The 19,649-nt window shown below is 47.1% G+C and overlaps 1 protein-coding gene across 3 annotated transcripts in view; it reads left to right on the top strand.

Annotated features, from left to right (window-relative positions):
* Nucleotides 1–1,752: 1,752 nt before the first annotated feature.
* ACLY (ATP citrate lyase) overlaps nt 1,753–19,649 on the top strand; it is a 48,557-nt gene continuing 30,660 nt past the window's right edge. For 2 of the 3 annotated variants that reach the window (XM_074978946.1, XM_074978944.1), the window contains exons 1-3: nt 1,753–1,888; nt 15,628–15,801; nt 19,239–19,361. In XM_074978946.1, coding sequence (XP_074835047.1) covers nt 15,643–15,801; nt 19,239–19,361 — 282 coding nt within the window. In that variant the 5' untranslated portion in view covers nt 1,753–1,888; nt 15,628–15,642. Of the gene's footprint in view, nt 1,889–2,375; nt 2,396–15,627; nt 15,802–19,238; nt 19,362–19,649 lie in introns of those variants that run through there. The other variant, XM_074978945.1, reaches the window with a different exon arrangement.

Genomic DNA, 19,649 nt, shown 5'->3' with positions numbered 1-19,649 from the left:
ACTAACACGGCTACCTCTCTGATAAGTAACACAGCTGTCACCTCAATAAACTTGTAACCGCTACACAACTCCTTTTTGGGTCAGGACCTCTAAAATTATGACACCATAAAATCTGAGATTTAACTATATGAACTCATGAAATTTACCATTTAAAAAAAAAAATCCCATAACCATGAAATTGACCAAAAGGGACCATGAATTTGGTAGGACCCTACTGACAGGTTCAAGGATGGTGCATATAGGGAGAGATGCAATTTATTACAAACCTGTCCAAGGCACCCATTATTACAGTGCAACCACCTGGAATACGGTCGATACTCCAGAGCAGATTAGGAGGGTTAATTAATATTTCTAAAGTACTTTAAGAGTCTCAGACGAAAGGCACTAAGAAGACAAAAGGACTATTATGTCAGCCCCAAAGGAAAGGACATCTAGGCTACGTCTACACGTGCGGCCAACATCGAAATAGTCTATTTCGATGAATAACGTCTACACGTCCTCCAGGGCCGGCAACGTCGATGTTCAACTTCGACGTTGCTCAGCCCAACATCGAAATAGGCGCAGCGAGGGAACGTCTACACGTCAAAGTAGCACACATCAAAATAGGGATGCCAGGCATAGCTGCAGACAGGGTCACAGGGCGGACTCAACAGCCAGCCGCTCCCTTAAAGGGCCCCTCCCAGACACAGTTGCACTAAACAACACAAGATACACAGAGCTGACAACTGGTTGCAGACCCTGTGCCTGCAGCATAGATCCCCAGCTGCCGCAGAAGCAGCCAGAAGCCCTGGGCTAAGGGCTGCTGCCCACGGTGACCATAGAGCCCCACAGGGGCTGGAGAGAGAGCATCTCTCAACCCCCCAGCTGATGGCCGCCATGGAGGACCCAGCAATTTCGACGTTGCGGGACGCGGATCATCTACACGGTCCCTACTTCGACGTTGAACGTCGAAGTAGGGCGCTATTCCTATCTCCTCATGAGGTTAGCGACTTCGACGTCTCGCCGCCTAACGTCGAAGTTGGTGCCGCTACTTCGAAGTAGCGTGCACGTGTAGACGCAGCTTTAGTCTGTTACCAGTTGATTGTTACAACAGGATCAGAAGGATGCACCAGCAATTCTGTATTTATATAATTGGATGATAGATTCAGGCATGCAGCTTCCTGCAGAGCAACAGATCAATGCAGGACAGTGCAATACACAAAACCACTCCCTTTAGCTGTGCCAGGATGCTTTTTGGGAGTCCTTCTGGCCTGCACATCCAGAGCGCCAACATCCCTGTGCTGTGCACGGGAATCGTTTGTGAAGGGGCCTGATTTGGGCCGACAGCGCGGCGTCCAGAATGCAATCCTGGGGTGCAGCCCGCGCCCCCTTCCCCCACCTTGTTTGCCCTCTGAACACCAGTGGCTCTTCCGCATTTGGCCCAGGGCGCTTCAAAACCCAGGCAGCCCCAGCCAAGCCGTGAGCAACGAGCCAGCCCGGGGGAGTCCAGGGCGACCACCATCCTGGCTGGGATGATTTTAGTTGGGGTGGATCCTGCTTTGGGCGGGGGCTGGACTCCGTGGCCTCCTGAGGTCCCTTCCAGCCCTAGGGGCCTACGAGGGGATGACCTCAGCCCGGGCTCTGCAAGCGCTCGGGCTCGGCTGGTGCCCAGTGGCGCCCCGCCCCGCCGAGTTGGGGGGAGGGCGGGGGGAAACTACAACTCCCACAAGCCCGTGCGAGCGCCCCACCCGATGGCGTGGTCGGCCTGTCGGGCTCGGGCCAGGGCACGTGGCGAGCGCGCGGCCCAATCCGGCCGCGGGGAGCGCATGTAGCCACTGGAGCCGTGGGGCTGGCGCGGAACAAAAGGCGGCGGGGCTGCAGCTAGGCGCTGAGCGGCGCCGGCAGCGGGGTAAGTCGGGCGCTTGCAGCCCCCTGCCGGGCTTGGCCCCTTTGCAACGCGCGGTGCTGGGGGCCCAGCCGTGGCGGGCGGCGGCGGCAGGTCGGGTCTGGAGAAGGGGAGGCGGATCGGCCCCGGAGCCCGCATGGGCGCAGCGGGAGGGAGCCAGGGCTGGCCGGACGCGCGCGGTTCAGCGCCCGGCTCTGCTGCGCGGCGGCGTCTCGGTCTGCTCCGGTGTGGGAGTCGCGGTGCTGCTGGCCCCGGCAGCCGGATCTCACCCCGCCCTGAGCTCCGCCGGTGACTTGCACCGGCGCAAACTGCGGCCTGGGGAGCTGTCCTCACGTCCGCTGCGCCGGTGCGAAGGGCCGCTCGGGACGGCGCAGTTTGGTAGCGTTACCATATGGAAAAAGAGAACGCCCTTGAGCGAGCGAGAGAGGGTCCGGGTCCGGGTCGGGGTCTACCAGCCAGCGTCGCATTAATGTGTTGCGGTACTTTAAAGTGTTGGTAGATACTGTACAGGTACAGATACACCCCCCTCTTAGGGCGTTTGCCTTTTTTGAAAGGTCGACTGCGGTAACCCTAAATTTGGATCCTACTGTAAGATTTTTGGCTTTACAGACACTGTGCAATATGCCTGCATGAAGCTGGGCTTCTTTGTAGTCAGGAATGAGGAATTTACTCTGCAAATAAATCTCCTTTGAGCGGACTGCTTTTTTTAAGGATCAGAGAGGTCGCCGTGTGAAGCGGGTTTTTGCCCACGAACGCTTCGGCTCCAAACTATCTGTTGATCTATAAAGTGCCACAGGATTTCTTGTTGCTTTTTTAAGGTTACTGGTGTGACAAATATGAACATCCAGGACCCACAGACTCAGCATGACATATTGTCAACAATGTTTATTATGCTAATAAATCAAACTACTAGATCAGGGTTTCCCAAACTTTATATAGTTGGGACCTGTCTTTTTTTGTGGCCTAAAAATATAAATGCATATATAAAAAGCATGGAAAAATGAATAAATTTTCATTATGACTTAGTCACAATAATAATAGAACATAGCAATAATTTTTATTTTTTTTCCCCCAAGGAACAGTATTTTTTTTTCCCCCAAGGACTAGTACTGGGCCACAGATCACACTGGGAAACATTGTACTAGATGACCCAGATCAATTTTTACTTTCTTCTTTGACACGTTTGCATGCTCTGTCATTGTGTGCTCCTGCCAACTCACCTGTTGTCTCGGATGACAGGCTTTTGAAACCCTTCTCGACGTTTTCCCAGTTTGCAAGTTTTAACTCTTAATCACACTGATAATAGTTGATGTATAACTAATCTGCCATTAGTCAGGTGAAGCAGTAAATCATTCTAAAGAGAAAATACCAAGAGTAGTTTTCAGTGAGACATTGACAGAGCTGCGTTGATGTCTTCAACGCCAAGATCTGTGCCCCAGGCTGGTATTTCTGCAGAATGAGGCTTTGAGCTTAGATTTGGTGCTTGGCCCTTCCATGAGGGCAGGGGACCAGATTCAATGGCCTCTCAAGGTCCTTTCCATTTCTAATGTTCTATGATTCTATGAGCCGCCTCCTTGAAATTCAGACACCTTTAAAGACTGCTTACTCCTTGCCTGATTATCCAGGTTTTGCGATGCTATGTAAAACTTCATGTCCTCTGATCTTCTGTCTTTGTCAGTTGCTTTCCCATGCTCGCTCTTTCCTGTTCAGTCTTGGAGATTGGGTATGACAAAAGGCAGTTGGGTAGATAATGATCAAACTGCCAGATCATGTTCTAGTTCATTTCAAATATTATTATTTATAGATTCTCTGATATTGTCCTTCAGATCTCGGTGAGACGGAATTAACAAAGTTTCCATTGGGGCTGAAATATCTTGCTGTCTGATCTATTGAACTCTAGGCATTGTTGTCATTGCTATATGAGAGATCTGATCTCAGTAAGTTGCAAGACTCCTTTTCCTTTCCTGTAACTTCTCATTTTTGAGAGCTGGGGTGAGGGGGAAGCAGGAGGTGGTGGTATTGTACTGAATGTATTGGTTCTTGCACTGGTTCCAATAGCTCTTCTAGTCTGCTACATATTACAGATGATCTATAAAAGGCCCCGGCAGGAAGACTTAGGTGTGTTGCTAATATTCCCAGGGTTTCTCTAATATTGATGATAACTGCTGGAGGTGAGGAGTGGCGTGAGCTGAACATGTTGCTGGGCATCAGGAAAGCCTGAGTTGACTTCAGCTCTGTGAGCTTGCACAGGGTACTTAACCTCTCTGCCTTGGTTTCCTTATCTGTACAAACAGGGACAACATCCCCCACCTCTGAGGGTTCTGAGGTCTTGGCTAAAAAGATCATACCAAGGTTGACTTCAGATGAGCTGGCACAAACACTGGCTTAAGCCCAGATAATGGGCTCTTGTTTTCTTTGTGGATCCCAGGAGTGGTCGGGGCAAACAGCCTACCTAGCATGGTCTGTTCTTGAGTTTGTGTTGTGGAAATCGCTCGAGCATGAAACCAGAGACCCATTGGGATCTTATTCTCTCTCCTTTATCTGCATCATGCTCTGGCCAAATGACAAAGTAGCTTGCCTGATGTCTCACCTCTGCTGTGAATAGAACCAAAGGCTCCTTAGGTTTCCAAAATAACCACTTCCCAAGCTCTCTTGTCTGCTTGTGTCAGCCACCTCTTCCTCTTTTGGTGCCTCATACGATTCTTTTGCTCTAAATTTCACATTTTTCTGCCTACAACTTCATTTTTCATCTGAGTCCAAGCATTTAAAACTGAAATCCGGTCTGCATGCTCAGTATGTTTTTTCCCTCCCTCTTGGGCTTCACTTCCTTCATAGGGTCAGGAACTTGGATTTGTTCCTATTGACTACATCCTGTATCATTTATATCTTGTGCAAAATGCCGCCCCAAATGCTCTTTGCCCTCCAAACCGATGATGTGCCTCGTTCCTAGAGGCCATAGTACTTCTTTATTCGGATTCAAAATAAACCCTTGGTACAGAGACATGTCGCAGCCTCCTTCCTGGTGGGGGACTTTTTGTGACGTGACTGGGGAGTTGACAGATGGGGAAAGGTGTTAAGGGACTTGCCCAAAGAGAGCAAGAAGAGCTTCCAGAGCTGGTCTTCGAACTCTTAGCTCAGGGCATTGGATTGTTCTTGTTTCTCCCTTTCATCAGTGTTCTGTTCTCCCGATTGATACCATGCCTCTGTTTCTGTGCAGAGCAAGCTGTACTTGGAGAACCTTGCCTCCAACATAGCCAAGCAGAGCATTTCCACTGTGTGGCCAGGAAAAACCTGTTGGGTTTTTGATCCAGCGGTAGCTAAATGGAGCCGGGATTTAGGATTTCAGAAGATAAATAGCCTAGATTTTGCTGAAATGGAAGGACTGCAAGGATGTTTGTGTTTACGGTGTGTTGCCTCCTCTAGTCATTTATTAAACAATATCCACATCTTAGCTCTTTCTGGAGAGAGCCTAATGACAGCTCTACAATTTGCTTTTTTCTCCCCCTTGCCCCTCCAGCACTAGGAGTATAAATGCTCCAGCTTCACTCTTTGGTTTGTCCTTCTTCCACTCCCTTTGTTGATAGCCTGCCTCGGCTCTGACCAGAGCAAGGTAAGCTGCTACCAGCAGAGTACTGATGTGGCTTGCATTGCTCCTGTAGACTGAGGCTTGGCCTACACTTGGGAGAAGTCGATTTGCAGATCTACAATTCTAGCTGCGCAAATTGCGTAGACAGAATCGACTTATCCGTAATCGACTTACATGGCTGTCCCAAAGAGGGAGGTGGTTGGGAGAAGATCTCCCTTATTCCTTGTGAGGTTTAAGGAGTGTAGAGAGAGAGTTTGATTTTTGTGGGTCCCCAGTAGGCGGTGGGTTGATGTTCCAGGTAGCACAGACATACCCTAGCTTATTTTTTGTTGATCTTGGTGGTAATGAATGATCTGGGAAGGAGGCTGGTCTATAACCTGGTGGTTGTCAAAAAGCGGGGAGGAAAAAAAACCCACTAAGCTGTTGATGAGAAACTTTGGCCACCAGCATCAGTGGTGTTCAAGCATGACTGCCATTAGCTACCATGGCTCTGAACCAAGTGTGGACAAGGGAGGTCAAGTGGGCCCCTGGTTTGCTACCGTGTAACTGAGAGCAGACCACCACGAACCCAAGTGGGAGCTGGAGCTGTGATTAGAAGGGAGTCCCGTATGAGTGGAAGTCAGCCCAGTGCCTTTAACTGGTCTTGTTCCCACAGCTGCTCTTACCCTTCCCTTAGTGAGAGTACAGACGCTTGTATGACTAGGGACAGAGACTCGAAATTGAGGAGGGAAGATAAATAGCAAGCTGACTGCTTACCCCCTTTGAAAAGAGCCTGTGAAGATTGAAGCAACTGAAACTATGCCCTGAAACAATCACCTGCCTGCATCCATATTCACAGAGCCTGTGTGCCCATAGCTCCGTGGAAAGCTTTGACTTCCATGTCCTGTGTATGCAGGGTATTTTGAAGCGGCACTGGCGTGTCCCCTTGAAGGAAGCTCTGGTGAATGACTAAACACTTTGCTCTATCAAATGTGACCAGATATTTGAATCCCAAGCAGTGAGTGCCAGGCATTCTTGGGAAATAGTGCAGGTTGAATGTCTCTAATCAGGCACTCTTGGGGCCTGCTTGTTGTTGGATGAGAGAATTTGCTAGACCATGGGAAGTCATTATTGTCTAGCAGCATTACCAACACTTCCACTGCTTGCTTAGAAGACATTTGGGGTAAATTACAGCTAAATAACAGCCCAGAACACTGAGAGCCAGGATTGGTGGCTGAAAACAAACTTCATGGGACCGTGGGAAACTTGGCCACACCCATGCTAAGTGGTCATCTGGTGAACTAAAAATCATGCCAGATTGTGGATGTTGCTGTGTGAGAGTGTTCTGGATTAGAGAGGCTCAACCTGTGGTTAAGACACTTCTTGTCATGGAAAAAGAAACACAGATTTGGCCACAATCGCTAAGATTTTTTTTGGCTGCATCTGTCTAGAGTTCATATTTTGTTCATTTATGTGAAGTGTTGACCACTGGTTTTACAAACCATATTCATAAACATGGTCCCTGGCAGAACTCCTCTCTGACAGTTGGAGGTTTGACTTCTTGGTTCTGAAATGCGAGGTGCCAGCTGAATGAATGACAAGGCAGGCCCAGCATTGCTGTCATGAGCTCAGCTCAAAGGGGAGGATCATTGTTTTGTAATTGAATCGGTAGAGAGCAATCGGCCATCTGTTGCACTAGAGGCTGTTTAAAAGTTCCTCTCAAAGTGCTAGGTAAACAGGAACTCCGTCCAGGATCTAACAAGGTACTGTGCCTGGGTGCTCCTTGCTCCTAGGAGAGCCTTTGTCCTGGAAATGAGAAGGGAAATTTGTTCTCCTAAAAACAACAACACCTGATTTTTTTTTTTTTTTTTTTTTTTTAATCCCCCCCCCCCCCCACACACACACACACTCCTCCTCTCCCTATGTTACAAAAACTGCTGCTCCATAGGTCTGCACTGAGCATCAAATGGGACACTTAACTCGAGTCATCTTGGTAGCTGCTCTGGAAGAGATAAATGTTAAGACTTTCTAGCTCTGTACTAAAGAGTTATCAGCTCATCTTCTGACCAACCCCAGTTTCACAGCTTTCCTGGAAATGGTAACTGATGCTGCAGGATGGCAAATTTTAATTTAAAAATTCTCAGTAGATTCTCCTCTGTAAACAGATGGGATAGTTGTTACTAGTGGGAATAGCTGAGTGGCCCTGCTTTGAAATCCCTAAACTACTGGGTCCTCTTTTCTTTCTGAGTTCCATGCTATTTGAGGTATATAGTCCTTGCAATCCAATGTCTCACTTGGTCTTAGTGGGTACCACAGATCCCAGGGAACATTCTTTCAGAAGCTGCCTTCCTCCATCCTGTGCCATTACACTAGATGGCATTTTTCCTTCTGCTGGTCCCCCTCACCAGCTCAGGTTATATGCACCTGTCAAGCTACTGCAGAGTCAGCTGTCAGCCACTCAGGGCTATCTAGTTTGTCATCCATATTTTTTTGTTTTTCCTTCCTTGTTAACGTGCTTGACTGGCTCTCCTGAGAACAGATTGTTCCAGCAGCTTTGACAGGCGATGTCTGTCTTGGCAGAGAAAGGTAAACATTTCTCAGCCTCAGAAGATGTGGCTTCCTCTGTCATTTTTTCTCTTGCCCTCTTTGGAGTTCCCAGTGGGCATTAGGACATCGGTAAAGCTGGTACCTATTTATGAAATCTTACTGTTTTCTAACCACAGTGAGTGAGGCCTCTGTAGGGAACCAATAACAGCGTGGATAGAGCCGTGTCAAATTGTGTTTTAGCAGCTGGCCCAGCAAAGAGGTGGAGGTAGCTTATCCTCTTGCCAAGAAATATGTGTGTGTCCACTCCTCTATGTGTAATTTTCCCTTCCAGCTTGAAGGGATTGGCATATTAGGCATGGCCAGGGATTCATCTCGCCCAGCTCCATGTTTCTGGAAGTAGTCAATACAAATGGTTTCAGAGGCAGGTGTAAAACCTTTCTGACAGAAAATTGAGCAACATCTTGTCCAGAGTGGAATTTTCTTCCTAAATCCCATTGTGTAGGGGTTGGTTCAAGCCATGAAGCAGGAGAGGTGATAGTCTCTTACAGACTGACTGTAAGTATTTGGCCTTCCAAACACAACTGTAGGTTCTCCTTTTCCATATAGATGTCATGCCCTCTTCTAACACTGCCAGCCCTTTGGTAGAAAGTAAATGTTGTTAATTATGGGCTGAGTTTGTGGGGCGTGTCTGTCTGACTAGAGCACAATGACTTTTGCACCTGGTGTTTGAGCAATTTCACTTACAGGGACTGTTCTAGGCATCAGGAGGCAGAAGAACCTGGTTGATTTCGGTGAAAATTAGAAGACTGGAAAAAGAGACAGATGGAGCCTCCAGCATTAGTTTAGCAGAGCCAGCAGTTTCACCCTCATCTCCAGTTGAAGGGGAACAACGTGTGTGTGTGTGTGTGTATACACCCCCACTTGCAATGGGAGAAGAAGGTGGGCATGCAGAGTCCCTGACAAGGGTGCGGAGGAGGAAGAGGACGAACAAATGTTGTATGGAGAGAGGGAAACTCACAGAGCCCAGGTGTGTGGCAGCAGAGAGGGGAATGAGGAGCACAGAGATGCTGCCTTGATGTGAAGAGGTAAAGAAGACCTCCTGAGCCCCTGGAAGGAGGGAGAATAGTGTGGGATTATAATGAATCCCTGAAATAGAAGGGCACGGCAAGATGCGTTGCAGGGAGCTTGTGGGCAATGGAGCAATGCGAGAAGCCCCTGGTATGAGCGTAGCTTGCACAAACAACAAAATGTGCAACCCTCTAGTTATTCATCTTGAATCTCTCCCATTGGGGCTAACAGCTGCCATGGGCAAGGTGGGAGGGGCACCTCTGCTTCAGGCCCCATTGAAATGCCAGGCCCCAAGGCAATTGTCACCTGTCCTCCTATTGTTAGGCCTGATCTCACCTTCCTCACAGTGCAGGCTCCTTGTAGCCAATTGCAATTAGCTTGTTCTCGATCTCGTGGTTCCTAGCTACAATGGGAAGTCAGAGACCTGTGTTCAGGGCCCTGTGTCTAAAGGAAGAGACTCTCTATCCAAATGCCTCCATAGCTGCATCCAAGGTTGGCTTTAAGGACTTTCTGTTTGGATCAGCTGATCTCTAATAGTTGCATTCTTTTCTTGGCAGGAGGCTGGTTCTTTCGGGGCCATTTAGTCCAGTTCCGCAGTTAGAATTTTCTCCATAGCGTTGCTCCTTGGCAACCTAAAACACAGTGAATTGAAAAATCCTCCTGTCTTTGAACGTTCCCTGTTGAAAGATTGTTGGCACCACATCAGTCGTCCATTCTTCTGTTCTCTCTCAAAAATCCACCTGCGGCAGGGTGCGAAAACAGAGAGCCAGAATCGGATCCAAACAGCCTACCAAAATCCCTTTTTCCTTCCTCAGTGAGTTGGCGTCTGAGGATGTATTGTGGCATATGGAGGCAATTCTGAGGCACAGTATGAATAAGGGTTGGTTGTTTTCTTTGGTTAATTGGGGATGTTACTTGTGACCTCTTCATATTCAGGGAGCAGCTTGAATCTGCCTGAGATGCTCTCTGGCCCTGCCTGTCACTTTCTTCAGTACAACTTGATATTTATTGAGTGGGAAGTAGATGTGACCAGCATATATAGGAATGGAGCATCAAGTGGCAGGAGATCAGTAGGTAGAATATGCCCTTTAAAATGCATGAAAAATCCTGAGACCTTTCTGCTTTAATAGTCATTTCAACTTCTTCTTCTTTTTTTTTTTTTTTATGGTGCTCCTTGAAAAGCTGCTGGGTTTCACACCTTTTTTGATAACGCCACTGCTTTCAAAGCAGGGCCTCAAAACAATGTTCGTTGCAGGTAGGCTGTTCTTTCGCAGTGCCTCAGTAAACACAGCAAGAGCCATTCAAGGCACGTGTGAAGGCTGATTTCATGGGAAGTCAATGTCTCATAAAAATTATGTTAATGTAATTCTGACTACAATGATTGACCCTTCAGAAAACGGAGGGCGCATGTCTTCCCTTCAGCAGGGCTCGCTGTTTTTTGCATACAAAACGAACCAAGTATTGTCCAGCCTGTCAAAGCTGTTCCCTACCCTGACAGCGGAAAGTAAGGCCCTGCAAGAGACAATACAAATACCTTGCTTCTATAGGCTTCTGCTTAAAAGCTTCCCAAGGTCCCAGATTCTCTGTCCCTGGGACGTAGCTGCCACCACTCAAGGGAGAAAAACCCAGAAACACACTCTAGAGATTTTCCTGTGAGGTAACCCAAGCTCTTAATCCTCCCTTAGGAGAATGCTTCTCTTTCTGCAGTCTCTGATATCTGATCTTTCAACCTAGGCATGCATACACAGAATTTCTTCTAGGACACAGGAATCAAATCATTGCCTTAAAAAGGCAGCTTTGTGAACAAAACAAAGAGAACCTACTTGTTGAGTATAGCTGGCTGCTAGATAGGTTAAAACACAAAGAAGTACTTCAGGTTAGAAGTTAGTGTACAGGGCGGAAGGGGCAGGGGGGTGTACATCAGGCAGCCTGAGCAGTCCCACACCAAACCCAAAGTAAAGAAATAACCTGATCACACAGACTCAACATTTCCTCTCCATTTACACATCTGTTAGTCCAAGATTGCTCTTGATGCATGGAAGACTTCAGGAATGTCCGAGCTTGGTTTTGGACGTAGAAACAGCTATGTCCTCTCCTCTGGCCACACAAAGGACTCGCCCAGAAGATAAATGCTTCAATTCAAAAGTCCCCCTCTTACTTCCTACTGGCTCACCTTGCTGCTTGCCAGCACACTAAAGTACATGCATCTGACAAAGCGGGCCTTTGCCCATGAAAGCTTATGCTCCAAAAAATTAGTCAGTATGGTGTCACAGGACTTCTCATTGTTTTTTGCAGATACATACTAACACGGTTACCCCCTGATCCTGGCCAACATAGGACCCGCTCTCTCTGGGTTTAACCGTTATAGTCAATTTGGTTAACTGAATACTGGGATGTCCAGAATAGTGGTAGCCATCCTCCCCTCCATCACGCAGCCATTTCAAGTAAATGTTGATGGCATATACTGAAGTCTGGACCAAGCACTCTGAAAGGACAACTAATTGTCCTTTTGCTCTGTTGTCTTGTCTCCCATTCAACAGGAAACTAACTGTACTTCTACCGTTCTCCTTTCAGGGTGGGCTGGGATGGTCTGTTTGTGAAATAAGTGGATGGTAGCAGTAATCCATTATTCCATGCCTGCAAAGCATGGTTAGAATGGCTTGTTAGGCAGCCAAAGAGCATTGTGGATTGGAGAGCTAACAGGTTCACTGACTTGGTCCCACACCTCATGTGAGTTGAGGAATGTTGCAAAACCCTAGAGCAGCAGGTGACGGGGCCTGTCTAGGTGCATGTAGCTTGCAGGGTTGCAGCCTAATGCTACAAGAAGACAGTAACCTGACTTGGTCAGGAGAGCAAAAATAATGAGGTGTCAACAAGCAAATGAACAGTGGAGGGGACAACCTTGGGTTTGTGTGTCTACAGGAGACTTTTTTTTTTTTTTGTTCTCTATTTTCCAGAGGTGCTGAGCGCCCACGTCTCCCACTAGTAGTAGGAATAGTAGTGAGGTACTTGGAGCTTAAAATGAACCTGTGGAGTTTGGCACTGACCTATTTAATCACTGGAAAAGAGCCAGGTGTCTTTGCTGCAAATGTTACATGCCCGTCACTTACAATTTGTGCTGTTGGGCTCATGTTTGCTAAAGAACAGGCCCAAGCAATTAACCAGGCCTGCTCTGATTGTCTTGCTGACAGACGGCAGACCTGTGCTCTGTGCACAGAGCAGGCATCTGCTGGTGCCTTGTGGAAATTTTTCTGCTGACCACTGTGCAGAACAGTTCTGCCTGGTAGCGTATTTTCAGTTTTCTCTCTCCCCTGCCGTCCTGGGAACAGCAGGCTCAGTGCTGCAAGTGAAGAACTTAAGTATGATAGTGGCCTGCTCTGTCTTCTTACACACACACACACACACCAGTTTTATTACAAAGACACTTGGATGAAGGCAGGAGCTTCTTTGTTTTTAGTCTTGCAGCTGCTTCCATTGTTGTCATTCCCTCCACAGCAGCTGTGATGTCACAAACTCAGGATGATCATGTCAGAGGAGGACCCAGCAGCAGGAACAGCTGCATTAATAGGGAATAAAACATTTTGTCAGGCCTTCAGTGAGCTAGCAGTGTGCTTTTGGTGTCCTCAGCTGTAACAGCTTTCTTGCCTTTTTATCAGAGGCTCTCATTGCTTTGCATACCCCAGCTCAAAGAATGTCCTGTGGCTATAGGGGTGGGCAAGGACAAGAACAGATGCAGGAAGTTGCTGATCACGAAGAGTCTGGAGGTCACACACAATCAATGCTAGAAAAGGAACCAGGAGTCTCATATTCTAACCACTAGATCGGGGGTCGGCAACCTTGTGCGGCAGTGATGAAATTTGACTTCTGTTTAGTCCAAGTGCCAGCGATGCTTTTTAAAGTCATTAAGAGTCCTACTTACAGCAGTTTCATTCATGAATACGTTCAGATGCCGAGCGTTGACGTTAAATGGCGGTTGGTGGCGTCAGCTGGCCTTGAGTTAATCCACAGGCAGCAGGGGAGAGGAAGGGCGAGGGCTGAGCTCCCACCTCGAGTGGTGGCGAAATTCGGCTCATGCGCCACTCTTTCGCACACCTGAGATGGGGTTGCTGAGCCCTGCACTAGATAATGCTGCCCTCACAGAGATAGGAATGGAACCTAGGAGTACCAATCCCTGATCGCTTGTGTGATATTTTATGTACGTACATATAGGGTCTTTATTTTTTTGTGTACTGTAGTGCTTTGACCCTCTAGTGTTTGTATGAGAGCTTTAGTATTTCATCCTGAAAGAACCCCAAATGCAAGATCTGTAACTAGCTCTGTAAAATAAACATGAAATGGCTTTTTCATGCTCAGTATCTTAATGCAATGAAGTGTGACACTGGTCTTCTCTGAGGCTGCTCTTTGGCATACTTTTAAACAAGCAACCGATGGATTTCCCTGGGATGTGGCAGCCAAATGTATTGCAGCTCTTTATCAAACACAATAAAAGAGACCACATGGTCAGGGGCTCTCCCAAGCTCCCAGAAAGAGCAGCACTTAAAAGCAAAAGGATAATGCAAATCTTTGTGAGTGGTGCTGTACAAAGTGCCCAGAATAGCGTGCTGGCTGCTGTGAAGGTGATTGGCGAAGCTGTATCTGGAGGGCAGTGAAGGCTTGTCCGCCTACCTGTGCCGGTTATTAACCCAGCACACCATCAGCCTGGTCTTTGCTTGGTACAATAAAAGTTTGACAGTGGGGAAGCGGTTTAACCAGGCAATAAATCATTCTGGGAAAGAATTATCTTGCTTTTCCAGATATACCAGTCCAAACCAATCTGTTATGGTGACTTTGCTTTCAGGAAAGTGATTGTGTAAAGACCACCTGATGAGTCTATCTCCTTATTGCTAATTGCAGTTCAAATTAGCTCAGTCTGCAAATCATCAGAGGACCCTTCTGACTGTTGCTGCTGCCAACTCCTGCTGATTCCCAGTGGCCCAACTCTTCTTTCTACTTTTTGCTTCCCTGCTAATCAAGATTCCTCAATCAAAACAATTCGGCAGCTCTCTTTGGTGCAAAATAGAATCCACCTTGCTCTTGGCATCTGCAGGCCTGAGAAGGGCAGAAAAGTGCTTGACAGTAGGCTCAACGAAATGGACTCTGTAGGGAGAAAAGAGGATCAGGGTCATCTTTCTGTCCATAATCACCACACTTGAAAATTTCTGGGTAGAAGCACTTGGCTGTCATTTCAGTATATCTAGACATCCTGCTGATATTCCTCCTCCTCTCGGCACCTTCATATCATGCCTTTGCTAGTAAACCACTGTTCAGTCAAGTATCTTGTTCTTCAAAAGCAGTGGATTGCAATCTGTGTTCTGCTCCAGGAATCTAGGAACTAAGATTTCCAAAAGGCCCTGCACCACCAGTTGGAATACTTGCGGGGGTTTGCTGCTAAAACATTGTTGAAAACCAATACCTTCAAGGAACCTGGGGATGCATCCGTCACAGATGTGTGGCTAAGTAGCTCCGGGAAGACCAAGTGGGTATCCATGCCTCTCTGTTTGTAGCCAGAGCTGGAGACAATCCACCAGAGGTATAGAGCAGGCCTTCCAGGTCATAAAATGTTAGTTTGAAGCCTAATCTATTGGCATGCAGCATAGCCACTTACTACCTTTCCCCTACCTGCTCTTAGTAGCTTTGTGATAATGTTACTCAGGGTGGTTTTTAATTTTTTGGTAGTGGGTTTTTTTTCTCTTTTCTTCTCTCAACAGATGGTGATGGTGGTTTTTGTTCTTTTTTTGCTGTTCAGATATAAGCATTTCATTAGTGATTCCTGAATCATTAAGAGGTGTAACTTTAATAGATGCTGTCGGGAGGACACGTTGGAAACATAATGTGGAAGAAAGTAGTGGAGTGAAGGAGGCATTTTTCTCATGCTGCCCTCCTGCCGCTCAGATACAGTGAAGTTGGGTGCGGGGGGGGGGAAGCCAAGTATGTTAGAAGCAGACCGTGTGATGGATGCCCTGGACACCTGTAATTGTGGGCAAGTTGCCCTGCCTGTAGGGTAAGGATGGTGGGGAGGTATAGACCTGACAGCTCATCTGCTGTGAAGGCTCCTCCAATGTGGTGGCTCTCCAGTCATTCTGCAAGGTTCCTTTGTCCCCAAGGGAGTAGAAGTTTGAAAGGGTGTTTGGAGTTACTAGATGGGGTGAAGGTTTTGATCAGTGGGATTATGTCCTTGATTAACACAATTATTCAGGGTGTGTGTGTATTTTTTTAAATGACAGGCTGGATACACAGCTCGGGGTAGACACTTGGATTGGTAAATGTCTCTGCTTAACTCAGCCTGGTGTTCTCCTTGAACCTGAGGGTTGAGATGTCTGTCTGTCTGTCTGTATAACATTTTTGTAGCTGTGTTGGTACTAGAATGAGAGGGAAGATGGCTGCGGGAGTAGCTTTCATTGGACTAACGAGTTGGTAGACGGAACAGGCTTTTGTGCTTCCCAGATCTCTTTCTCAGGTCTGGAGGAAATAAAAGGTATAATATCACCCACCTTGTGTCTCTTTTTTTTTTTTCTTCATTCAGAGGTCCTAGCTAGCCATGTCGGCCAAAGCCATATCGGAGCAGACGGGGAAGGAGTTTCTGTACAAATACATCTGCACGTCCTCAGCTATTCAGAATCGCTTCAAGTATGCCAGAGTGACATCAGACACCGACTGGGATCGGCTGATCCAGGATCACCCCTGGCTCCTGACTGAGGTGAGCACAATGATGTTGTTGGAGGGAAGTGGAGGGATATCTCTGTAGTTTGAACACTGGCCTTGTAAACTCAGGGTTGTGAGTTCAGTCCTTGAGGGAGCCTTTTAAGAGTCTGGGGCACATTAGATTTTTAAAAAAAAAAAAAAAAAAAAAAAAAAGTCAGCAGTGGTGATAAGCCCTGGTATAAGGGCAGGGGACTGGACTTGATGACCTCTCAAGGTTCCTTCCATTTCTGTAAGATTGGCAATATATGTGTCTCTGAGCATTTTACAAACACTAGGTCAATGTTTCCCAGTTCTGTTTGGCCACAGAACCCTTTTAAACTCAAAGGAATTTTGCAGAACCCCATTCCCAGATTCTGCCCTCCCTCAGCCCCCAAACCTGCCCTCCCATCTCCAGGCTTTACCTATCCCACATACCAAGCCCCAATCCCAGGATTAACCCACCTCATGCCCAAACTGGCCCCTGGGACTAACCCATGGGTGGCACTTGCTGGTGGAGCTCCAGGATTCCATAGAACCCCATTTGGGGAAGTCCTGGGCTAGGCTGTAGGCCATGTTCGCGGCGAGGTGGGTAATCACGTGGTAGGAAGTTAGAAGATCTGCCTTCAGAGTCACACAGTGAAGCTGACAGCTGGGGCTAGAGCCCATGTATCTGGTCTTCCAGTCGCCTGCTCTCGCATCTAAATTGTTCTCGAGGCTGGCTGCTGTCAAGATGGTGGCAAGGTGGGGTGTTGTAAGCAGGCTCTTTAAAGGTGATGGCAGTGACGCCCTGTTCTGTATAACTGCACTTTGGTGATGTGTCACTAGCCATTAGGGTCCATGCCAGGAAATATGTGGGGGAAGTTTCCTGACAGGGCAGTGGAGCCCTGCAGACTGAGCAGTGTGTCTTTGGTGATGCTGTATTGGCGTCAGAAGCACGTGACTGCTGCTGGTCTGTGGACTTGAGTGACAACTGTTAAACAAAGCAGGGTCACCAGATGAATGACCGTGAAGAGAGAGGCCCATGCTAGTGAAACACTCGAGGGTGAGGTAGTACTGTAGCTACTACTCACAAGATATTTCGGGTTTGTTCTCAATAACGCACATTGTTCCAACACCCTTCCCTTATCCAAGCATTATAGAGGGGGCTGAGGATGGTCATAGTATTCAGGAACACTCTGACTAGTTTTGGGTCTCGGTAAGTGAATGTGTTAAATACTTTCTCTGGTACAGGAAATCTAAGGTCAGCTTCTTGTTTTTCTTATGTGTGTAAGGTCTTTTTATCCTGCTTCCTAGTCCTGTCTTTCATGCGTGGTGTTCATTTCTGTTTGGCTAACGTGGCTGCTTTCCGGCTATTAATTATTTTCATGTCCTGCAAACTGGTGTCTTAATGTTCCACTCTGTCCATTTACTTGCTGATTGATTGCACCTGTGCAGTAATTAATTAAATGCTCACCACTTAACTGCATGAATGAGCTGCTGGAAAACAGCAGCAGTATCTCTGAGGGGTTTTTGGGAATCCTAAAGGTGCAGCACTCAGCCTTTTGTTTGGACTTGTTTAGTTAATTTTTTGTAATGTCTGTGGGTTTACAACATATGTCCAGCAAGGGGACACTGCTGTCACAGTGTTACAAGCTGCAGTGTCTTGTCATTGCTCTAGTCAAGTGACTCTCAATCTTTCCTGACCACTGTACCCTCTTTCAGGAGTCTGATTTGTTTTGTGTACACATCGTTTAAAAATGATGTGTTTACAAAACCAGACCTAAAATGTCACAGCGCTCTATTACTGAAAAATTGCATACTTTCTCATTTCTTGGTAAATTTGGTGGCATATAAATAGTCATTGCAGCTGTACAAAATTTTAGTTTGCACTGACTTTGTTTGTGCTCTTTAGTAGCCTGTTGTAAAACTGGACAAGTATCTGGATGAGTTGATGTATCCCCAGAATATATGGAGATATAACTGTCTCATAGAGCTGGGAAGGGATTTTGAGAGGTTGTCGAGTCCAGGCCCCTGTCCTCTTGGCAGGACCACGCATCATTCCTAACAGTTGTGGGTTTTTTGTTTTTTTTTTTTAACCTACATGCCCCAGGCCCCTAACTGGCCTCCTCTCAAGGATTTAGCTCATAACCCTGAGTTTATAAGAATAATGCTCAAATCACTGAGCTCTCCCTCCCCCCGTCTGCTCCCAGCAGTACATGTTGCTCTTTGGGAACCACTGGTGTATACGTGATCACTACAGCTGTGGCTCATAGTGGGTGGATGGGGAAGGGCAGTACAGGAGGGGAAAAACACTGCATTGGCTGGGAATTCTCTGTTCAGCAAAAAGGGGCCTATGTATGCTCGAGGTATGGACTTCTCTTAGGCACGGCTTTCTGCAGAGGTCTGACAGAGAGCTATTGTTCTCAAATCAACTGAAATGTGATACTCTCCTCATTTCAGCCCTATCCCTGGCATTAGCAGAGCTTGTGGTGACAGTAAAGAAAAGATTTAGAAGTCAGACGGCATTTGTGTGTTTCTCTGGCAATCCATGTTTCTCCTTCAGCAGCAATTTCTCCTTTCTAAGCCTCTGCTCGCCAGGGAAGTTTGAGTTAATGGTGCATTTTGCTGAAGCAATTTGCGAAACCAAACAGTGAATGCTGTCGAGTGTGGATCCCCCCGGGAAGGAGAAAAGCTAAACAAATCTTCTTTTGATGATCTCATTATAATCGCAGCTGCTGTCACAACTTTCACTCAAGGATCCCAAAGCACTCAACAAACTCTGTCCCCACACTCTCTGCTGACATACAACAATGTCAGAAATTAATCAAGACGGCTCTTTAGCAGTGCAAAGCAACAAACTGTAATAGTTCAGGACAGGCTTAGGACAAGCCCTGGATCCATATGAAACATCCAGGAAAACGTCTTTCAGAACGTTACTCCCCTACGCCCGCCACTCCCATTTGGAATTTAGTCCAGTTAAGCGTCGAAACAAACGAGTTGACAGCAATGGCTTGGGAGACTTTTGGGGATCGTGTTTCACTGGCACGTAACGCCGCTCTCCCCATATGAGGAAACGTCCATAGGAGTTTTCACTGCGAGCATGACGCTTTCAGGGAGGGTTTATCTGACTCTGTCCCTCCCCCTGAATCCACACTTCCCTGTATTGTGACTGAATTTTTGCCTCGGTGTGCATTCTGAGCCTGTGATCTCTTGTGGTTTGTTTTTTTGTTTTTTTTTTCCATTTCTTTTATGAACTAGTGGAATCGTCCAACACATCTAGTTCCTCGGGCAGCATTAGAGGGTGCATTTTATCTCACAAACATAGTGGCCAGGGTGCCAGCTTGTGAGGGAAAACAACCTCTTCCCCGGGGCACGTGCTGCAGAGAATTTACTTAATTTAAAACAAACACCACAGGTAATTACATTGAATGTGATTCTCCTCTCTCTTTCCACCCCTCATGCCTGATGTTGTAGCGTCTGGTGGTGAAGCCGGATCAGCTAATAAAACGGCGGGGCAAGCTTGGATTAGTTGGAGTTAATCTTGACCTGAATCAGGTGAAGGCTTGGCTCAAACTACGTCTGGGACAAGAAACCACGGTAAGTACCAAGTGTACTGGCCAAGGTTCTAATGGCAGATATGCCAGTGAAGAGGTGAGAAGCAGTTTGGTTTGCTCTGACTCTTACAAGCTATAAGCCTGATCTTTAGTAGGCTTCATATGTTAGTTTCTGTGTGCTGGGTTCCCCTGCTTGCATAAACCAGCGTAAGGCAGGAATAACCATTGAAGTGGTGATGTGAGGCCAAGCGAGAGAAGAATCTGTCCTGTGTGTATCTACTCTTGACAGTGAAGCACCATTTAGCACAATTCAATCTACTTCCTACCCTTT

The sequence above is a fragment of the Carettochelys insculpta genome, chromosome 28 (assembly GCF_033958435.1).
Source record: "Carettochelys insculpta isolate YL-2023 chromosome 28, ASM3395843v1, whole genome shotgun sequence".
Classification (NCBI taxonomy): domain Eukaryota; kingdom Metazoa; phylum Chordata; order Testudines; family Carettochelyidae; genus Carettochelys; species Carettochelys insculpta.
The sequence above is the reverse complement of the archived record's forward strand: the minus strand, read 5'-3'. Positions and strand labels throughout refer to the sequence as shown.